This window comes from Vigna umbellata, chromosome 11, assembly GCF_029865625.1.
Source record: "Vigna umbellata cultivar VRB3 chromosome 11, Vumbellata_1.0, whole genome shotgun sequence".
Classification (NCBI taxonomy): domain Eukaryota; kingdom Viridiplantae; phylum Streptophyta; class Magnoliopsida; order Fabales; family Fabaceae; genus Vigna; species Vigna umbellata.
Genome location: NC_142175.1, coordinates 13421137 through 13430391, shown reverse-complemented (window position 1 = coordinate 13430391; position 9255 = coordinate 13421137). Strand labels below are relative to the sequence as shown.

The 9255-nt window shown below is 33.7% G+C and overlaps 1 protein-coding gene across 1 annotated transcript; it reads right to left on the bottom strand.

The window, feature by feature from the left end:
* Window positions 1–4859: 4859 nt before the first annotated feature.
* Window positions 4860–7943, bottom strand: LOC124820617 (plasmodesmata-located protein 8-like). The gene is made up of 3 exons (XM_047292352.2): window positions 7079–7943; window positions 5519–5629; window positions 4860–5268 (listed from the first exon to the last, which is right to left on the bottom strand). Exons 1-3 carry the CDS (start codon window positions 7833–7835, stop codon window positions 5264–5266), a joined length of 873 nt encoding a protein of 290 aa, XP_047148308.1. The 5' UTR covers window positions 7836–7943; the 3' UTR covers window positions 4860–5263.
* Window positions 7944–9255: the final 1312 nt, after the last annotated feature.

The following is a 9255-nucleotide window of genomic DNA, read 5'->3' as shown; positions in this document are numbered from 1 at the left end:
GTTGCAAAGATCAAAACAGATTCACGAAACATGAGATTCATTATCTCTACCACTGAAATCTGCCACCAAGTTCATTTATCCAAATGTCATAGCTTATATATGGTGAACAGAACATACTCAGTGCAGGAAACTCAAATAATCATAAAATACGAGCCACAACTAGCTAAACTCAGATTTGCACTAGTATAAAAATAGCGTACAATGTCGAATATCTTGGGCCTTTCACATCGAATTTGAGAATGACGTCATATCAGGAGACGTTAAATTGACGTCGAATTTAAAAAATTTGACGTTAAATTTAACGTCAAATTTTATCAATAAAGGACGTTAAATTTAACATCGAATTTTACCAATAAACGACGTTAATCAATTTTTTTAATTTTTTTAATTAATCGTGATCCTTTTTTACAACTCTACGAGACCTGAAAAGCAGAAAAACAACAAATTTAAGTTTTTGGTATTTTGTAAAGCATGAACTATGAACGTGTAATAGAGTATCCACAACAAACAACCATGACAAACAACAAACAAGTTCAATCAAACAACAACAACAAACAAGTTCAACCAAACAACAACAACACGAAATAAACTGTTGCCGCAAGTGAGAGAGAAAGCAAAATGTGCCTATGAAGGACAAGAACACGAAAATAATCAGTCCAAATTAACAAAAATCATACCTAAAGTAGTAAATTAACATGCATTTGTATCAAATGAAAGAAAGATTACATGTGATGATCATCAAACTTCCTTCCAGAAAAGTTTGAGCAGAGAAGAGGGTCTCGCGCGCTAAGATAAAGTGAATGAATTTTCAATTTTCCGCTCAAATTAGTATTGAATTCACTAACCTTTTGACGTCTAACGCTGGGGCATTCGACGTTTTATATCCTTTTACGTCGAATTATAATTCTAAACGACGTTTAATAATTGCATTTATTTACAAAAATGCCACCGGTCATTTTTAACGTTGGCTATTGAGTGGTTCGATGTTGAACGCGTGACGTTATACGCTGTTTTTGCACTAGTCTTGATTGATAATTAAAACAAAAACCGTAACATAGACAAAACAGAAATAGATTTAGAAATTAAAGACTCAAACAAAAACTTGCACCGAACAAAATGAAAATAAGACTTACTCAATCTAATGACTCAAAGGCACGGAACAAGAAAGCTTAAACAAAAGTAACACTCTACTTGAAAACCTAAACGCAAAAATTGAGATCCAAGAACGAACAAACATATTTGAATCTCATACAGAGAAAATAAACTCAACAAACACGAAATCAACACAAGACATTCAATGAAGACAATGAACAACGCGAAAATTGAAGAACAAAATAAACACGACTTAGACAAAACCGAATCAAGAAAAAAACAAAACTAGAAACAAAGACAGAGACGTGAATCAAACTGAAACAAGAATCGAAACAGAGATACTTACCTTTGACGCGTGGACGCAACCTGAGTTCTGGTGCCAATTGATGGAAGAGCAGCTCTGAGAAGTGACCGAAGGCGCGATGCGAACTCCTCGAACTCCCTCCGACGAGTAAAGACGCAAAAGAATGATGAGGAATACGAGATCGAGGAATGACTCAAATGAAATCTAAGGAAAACTGAGAGCGAACACACCAAAACCCTAGACCGAGGTTTAACCGGTGGAAAACCTTAAAAACACGAAGGAAACCCTAGAACGGTGAGGAATCACTAAACTGACCGATTAATCGATGGAAACGGTGTTTTAAACGTTGTGGCTGAGGCGTGATGGAATGAAGAATGTGTTTGTGATGTGGAGAGATGAAAATGTGAGAAGTTGACGCGTGCGCTATGGAGACGTGGCTGAGGCGCGCATGAGAAGCTGAAGATATGGCAGCGAAGGAATGGTTTAGCGTGGAGGATGAGAGACAATGTAAGCACCGTGGAAATGGAAAATGAAAGTGAGAGAGTGTGCTTGGAAGGTGACTAGAGGGAGTCTTTAGACTCTCTAGCCTGACTTTCAAGGAGAATTATTCTGATTTCAGAAATATAATTTTCATTCATCTCAAAAGTGACCATTACAAAGAGAGAAGTTGGGTATTTATAGTAATCCATGCTCCTTGCAAACTGATACACGTATATAATAAAATATAAAAATACAAAAGGGAAACACTAAGAAAGGTACGTCAGATTCCATCGCATAGAAAGTAAAAATTGCACAACTGCAAAAAAAATAAAATCTAAAACTTTACATTTACTAAACTTAATTCAACGAACAAAAGAAATATAAAATACTTAAATAATAGAGTTTGTGGTGGATTGGGATGGTGGAATATGTAGATATTTTAATCAAAGTGAAGAATTTGATATTTTATGGCTTCAATTTTCAAATCCCTTTTTCATGCATGTTAAATGTAAATAAAAAAAATCACCATAAATCCACATTAACCAACTATAGTCACATTTATGTTTTACCATGATAAATAAGCGATATCTTAATAATGTTTACTCAACATAACGGAAATAAATAAATTAAATATTTCTAAAAATAAGAAAACAAATGTCAAAACTCATTTAAAACCCACTAAAAACCCCATTTGAGTGGAAGCCAAATGTCAAAGAAGAGAGCTGAAAATTAGACAGTGGAAAACAGGTGGCAGCAGGAGGTTGGTCGTTCGCTAATGACGGTAGGAGTAAAATTCTGGGTTTTCAAAAGTTGACGTCACTTCTACATGCACCCTTCTTGCCCAAAGTTCTGAACTCCATTTTCTCCTCCTTCTCTCTAAGATTTCTTCATCTTCTCTCTACAAAATCTTACTCTTTTCTTCCTCCGATCATCAAACAGACCACACCTGAACATTCCCGACGTCGAGGGCGTTCGTTTGAACCGATCAGTTTTCGAGTCCGAGCTGGTAAGTTCATCTCTCCCTCAGGTGTGTGATTTCCTGGTACATGCAAACTTAGTTTATGGGTTGCATGAGTCAATCATCTTGTTTTGAGAGTTTCTGGATTCTTGTTTGGTTTAGTTTCTTAAGGCATGACTGTAGAACGCTAAGGCCTCTGGTAGAGGTGAACCCTATTCTGGAACTGTGAACGTTTGGTCACGCTTAGAGGTAAGGGAAGCTTATATAATTTGATTTAGATTCTTGCTTTGTATGGATGCATGTTCGTTGATTGCTGAATGAATATGAAATATGGTTGTTATTGCATTGTTGGCTATATGAGTTTATGAATCTAAGAGATGAGAAACTAGAATGATATTGTGTTGATGATTTGGTCGATGATGAAATATTGTAGTTGTTTAAAAGTATTGATGATTAATGAAATCCATGAAATGGGTAGGGATGTTGTCGAGAGTCAGTATTGACCATTTAGTTATACTTGAGTATTTGGTCTTGGACCAAGCGTTCGTTTTAGTAGCGTTCGTTCTTCATAAGTGTTTGGTATTAGACCAGCGCTCGTTCGATATAGTGTTCGGTTTTCTTGTGGACTCGGTTGGAACTGTATTATTTCATTTGGAGAGAATTCTAGTTGAGAACGAGCATCTTCATTTTGTAATATTCGTACATGAGAGTTCGACCAAGTGTAGTCGTTCCTTGGTATTTGGTTATAAACTTCAGTATATCTATATGTATTTGTATATTTCGTTCGATCTTGAACACTAGTTAAATGATATCTTATATGTATTAAGCCTTTATTCTATAAGTTTAGTAGTGCTCGGTCTTACGCCAAGCGCTCGTACTAAGTAGTGCTCTGTCTTACACCAAGCGCTCGTACTAAGTAGTGCTCGGTCTTACAGCAAGTACTCGTACTAAGTGGTGCTCGGTCTTAAACCAAGCGCTCGACCTTGATTCAGTAATATGATTTTTAAAATAAGAGCATTCGGAAAAACTCAATAGCGTTCGGGATCTTTATTCAAATTGGTTTAGTTGAGGTTTTAATAATGAAAGATGATGGAATATGATATGGATGAAATGACTTTGGTTATGAAGGAGTGTTCCGGGGAGGAATATCTCATGATTTGATATTGGAATGGTAAAGTATGAATGTGGTCAAACTAAGCTGTCGTTCATCCGGACATTCTAATGGTCACCGAGTCTCAAGTAGAGAATGGTGGCGCATGTGGTGAGAATAGCAGGAAGCCTGGTTGCGTATAGCTTGGGGTTCCAGCTATCAGACTAAACTCATGTGTAGACTTGGGTTTCCAACTATGGTAATTCTGATGGTTTTCCAGATTACCTTTCCACGAGTGCACAAACGTCGTAGCTACACAAAATTCATACAGTCCGGATAGTCAGAGTAAAAAGAACAGTCTTTGCATGCATTGTTATATGATTATGGTTGGGAAAAGTATGATTTTTGTACATGATGGTTTTTATTAGACTTGTGTGAAATATATGTTGATACTTGAATTAAATTACATAAGCTTACCCTATTTCCTGTCTTGTCATGTATTCTCGTTCGTTCGTCCTTGTCATTGCGATGATCACCCTGTGGGTGGAAGCAGAAGGAGAAGAGATTGCTGAAAGAAGCATTGGAAGAGACAAACGTGAAGGTCGAAACTTAGGACACTCGGTCAGTTGTTGGCCTACTCTTTTGTAGGAGCGTTCGATCATTCGTTTACTTTATCTTTTGATTTTGACCGTTCAGCATAGGAAGGGTTATAAGCCATTCGTTCTATATTTGTAGCCGGTTGTACAGTTTTAACTCTCTGCTATTTTTATAAGGTCGTTCGACCATAACAGTACGTATCTTTTGTAAGAACTGAGCTGTCATATTATTATATATGATCATTCTATTATATGGTTTTACACTACATTTTTGGGATGTTACAACAAATTAAACCAAAAAATTAAAAAGAATGAAATTGAACTAAATGGAGTAAATCAATAATTATTGCCTTTAATTTAAAAACACACAAAATCTACATTTCCCTCTTAAGAAGAACATTTAATTAACGAGACAGATAGACAAATAAAAAATAAATGCACACTATAGCAGTAAAGCAATAAATAAGTTTATTTTTATCAAAAAGAATGATCCCATTTTGTAAGATCACGAGATCAAGTGATTTTGCAGCCTTTTCTTGAAGGTGGCGAGACATCCACTTTACGGATCCACAAGATTACGTCCATCTTCTAAAAGAAGCATAATTTATTAATAATATTATTATTAATAATAATAATAATAGCACAAAAGTGAAAAAAGAACTTCCATAAAATACTTTTTATCAACCATTTCCATTTGCATATATTTTGAAATGATTACACTCTTCTTCCCATCTCCACATTTTTTAGCCTGCAAATCGTTCAAAAAAGATATCACATCATTCATCAATTCATTAGACTATAAAATAGTACCAAATATCGAATATTCGATTTTTGAATAAGTTACTCTAATTCTTAAATTATTCGATAGTTTTTAATTAGATATTTCAACTTGTATTTGTTTTAGTTGAGAATCCTTGTCTTTTTATTTCAACAGAAAATTAATGTGAAAAAAATTGAATGGTTCATCATAAGCAGATTAAGAAATTAAAATGTTATACCAAATGCTCTTTTGCAGATTGAGAGAAGGACGACAATAACGGCTAAACCAGCAAGCACTCCCACAATAATGGCAACTGATTTTCCCACTTGGTCATCCTCATCAGAAGATTCTACACAAAACATAAAGTTGCACCACAACGATAATCAAAATCATTGCATGAGATTTTTCAAAATTATCACATCTTTTTTCATTTATTAGAAAAAAAAAATAACACTTTTACTTAAATTATCACACTTTTTTTTTCTAAAATAGTCTAAAGTTACACTACTATAACATTTATTTTTTATTTTACAAGAAAAACATTTCAAGAAAAGAATGAAGATATTAATAAAATTTAAGTCATTTGAGTATTTTCTTTAATATATGTGAATTCAATGTTCTTTTCTCATGTGTAAGAAGGGAGGTTTACTCCCTCTATTCACTCTATGTATGTTTAAGTTTTTTCTTTTTATAATTTTTCAAATTCACTGTCATTTATGCTTTCTAATGTAGTAATTATAATTTTATTTCAATATTATCCTAAATAATATTTATATAATTTAAATCCTTTTATCCTTAGTTATGAACTAAATAAATGGGGGAAAATACTATTATACAATTATGGGTGCATTTCTATTATGTGTGAGTATTAAAAGATGTAATAATTATTTCTTTAAATGTGCAAATTACAAGTATAATTTGTAAGAATACCTTAATTAAAATTTTCTATTCACTAATTTATTTATTAATTTTTCATGTTTGAGAAAGTTTTACATAATAGATAAAATAAAATGAAATGGAAGGAGGGTAAAACTTTAAAAAGTATTTGTCATTGGATTCCATGTCATCTCATCTTTAATTAATACATAAATTCAGCTTTCTGTTAAACTATGACACTAGAGAAAAAAAGGTATTGGGAGAAATGTAAAGTTCTCTAGTGTGAACTGATATACTAACAAGCAAAGATAAAGAATAAAATAACAAGTGTTTTCATAGATTTAACCAAAAGTAATGAAACTTACAGAAAGTTAAAGAACACAGAGGAATTGCAGTGTGCATTTTCCAACATAAAGCATAAAACACTTTTCTGCATATAAAGATTACAAGTTGACCATTGCATTTGATCATTTGTTAGGTACTAGCTGCATGCATCCTGCATTCTTTCCACCTCTATTAATTTTACTTCACTTTTGAACAACTTCAATGCCATAATGTTTCTCTATGTAATTCCAAGCATATTTTAAACTTTAAAGAAATTTCAAATTCCTTCTCCTTTATCATTATCAAATTTTCCTTTGTCAAATGGTGAATGGGAAGAATATGCATATCATGTATAAAGAAAGCTCTATGTTCTTAAAAATGATTTCACATTTCTTGTAATATACACTTAATTTCTACAATTTTTTTCTAATCTAACTTTCTCTAAAAGTTAAAAATATATAATAGTTAGAGATCTCTCATCAATTAGAGACAAAATTTATTTTATAAACTAATTTTGTAAGATTGAGTTAGACTGTGTTGTTATTAATGATGTCTTATTTTGAAATGAAAAGATAAGATAATGAGAAATCAAATGAACCTGCTTGATCATAGTAGCCAGCTTCCCAGTAGCGAGAATAACATTGTGCCAAGAACACATCAGCCGATGCTGCTGAACCACAAATGCTCCTAAGCTTTCCAACTGCTGCTTGAAGACAGGAGGAGCAATCAGCCACATTCAAATCTCCCAAACACAGTGCAAACCCTTCAACAAAACCAGAACTACTGACTCCAAATCCATTAGCTGCTTGCAAATCAGAAAGAACATCATCTCTACGCCTCAAGAACTCAGCATCACTTGTCACTGCTTTACTGCACTTCTTGTACCAAAGGCTTGTGTCAGGTTTTCCAAGGAAATCAACATGCTCATATCTGATATAACAGCCTTCAAGTTGCAGAGATGCTCCAAGTGCCAAGGGACAGACCAAGCCTATTTGGTCAACACAACTTTTAACACATTTTGAGCATTCCTTTGGCCTCAAATCACTCCTGCACTGGTATAAGCCATATATGGATCCCTCTGGTGGTGACGAGCTTCCATTTCCAATAGCAAAGCTATTGTAAGAATTCTCAGAAGATGAGACAGAAACTGAAGACAATAAGGAGTTGAGGTTGGCTTCAAAGGGTGTGTTTGGTTGGTATTTTTCTTGAGAGCAGCCAGCATAAATGAAGATATGAGCTCTGCTAGTGTAGCCTAGGGCATTAGGAATTGAAGAAAAGAGAAATAGCAGCAGATATGAGAGTTTCAAAGCTATAATGACTCTATGAGTTGAGTCTAGTTGAAGGCTTATGAACATTTTCTTTTTCCTTGCTTACTCTCTCAATTCAAACTTAACTTCCTTTCATGGTTATCACAATTTCAGAATGAAGTGGTGACTGCTTTTTTGGTCGTTTCTCACGTGATGCCTTTTTACACAGTGAAGTCTTATGATGTTAAATGCTATATTTGAATGCTTATTCATTTTTACTTTACATGAACTTTAAATTTATAAACTTGTACTGCTGTTCATTATTTTACAACATCGAATTAAATAACACCAAATTGAGGGTAACATATGCTTTTAAGATCTCTTTACTTGAATATAGTATCAATTTATGACACACTGCATATGCTGTGGAATTATGAATTACAATGAGAACTTTCAGATATTATAGATATTAAATGAATATATTATCTGCACTTTCTCTTCAAACTGTAAAATCCCCATTGATGCGTTGAAACAGATGGGCCATACCATATGTTAGAAGGTACTCAAAAGAGCTTTAGAAAAAGAAAGACATGAATATTGATAACAAGCCAATTTTATGCCACTATTTTGATAATTGAATAGCTGCTATCATTGTTTACTGTTAATTAAATTCTACTTTATCTCTTGATAATTTCGTATGTTCTCCATTTACTTGCCTATTCACTTTTTGTATCAGTAAAATAGTTATAATTTTCATAAAGAATAAGACAACTTGCGTGGTTTTTCTTGCTCTCTTGAAAATCTAATGATGTGAGATCATTATGATTTTGTTCATGTGAATACAAAAACAGAGAACTGTTTTGAATCTTATCGCTTGAAATTAGGGGAACGGTCACTTAGTTTTCGTCATTTATGATGCAAAGGATGCATTTGTGCTTTATCAGTTCACATCACAACAAACTGCATATGTAGCAAAATTGAACATTCTGAATAGTGAAACACCAACCAGAATGTTGTGTAAAAGGAAACCTGTTAGCAAGCAAACTATAAGTCATCCAAATAATGCAAGGCCCAAAAGGATTACTACCACACCAGCCCATTTGAAGGATTATGTTCCATAAAAAAAACCTCTTTGTTTCTAGAAGTGCCAGGTCATGTTTTTTTCACTGCATCAGAATAATTCAGTTATGCATTTTGGAAGATTTGCTTTTGATCTTTGTAGATTTCCTTACCCACCAAATCAGGAATACCCTTTGATTGTAACCAACTATGATATGAATATTCCTTGTAATAGCTTTATATAGATTTCGTATGAATGAAAAGGAGAGGAAAAAATTCTATCATCTCTGTCTCTTCCCTTATTCTGTTTCAGGGGCTCCCTTAGCCATTAATTAAGAAAGTGAAATCTAAAAATTTGGTGCTTTCATTGAGCTCATTTTGAGTCACGGCCAACCGACCCACCAACGCAGAACGCTTGGATGATTTAACCATCAAAGTTGATTCTATTCTAGAACAACTTTCTCTTTTG

Excerpts from the sequence above, each read along its gene's own strand:
- LOC124820617 (XM_047292352.2), bottom strand. The coding sequence starts at position 7,835 with ATGTTCATAAGCCTTCAACTAGACTCAACTCATAGAGTCATTATAGCT. Across the intron at positions 5,630-7,078 it reads TGGCTACTATGATCAAGCAG|AATCTTCTGATGAGGATGAC; the intron begins GTTCATTTGATT and ends TGTTTTGTGTAG.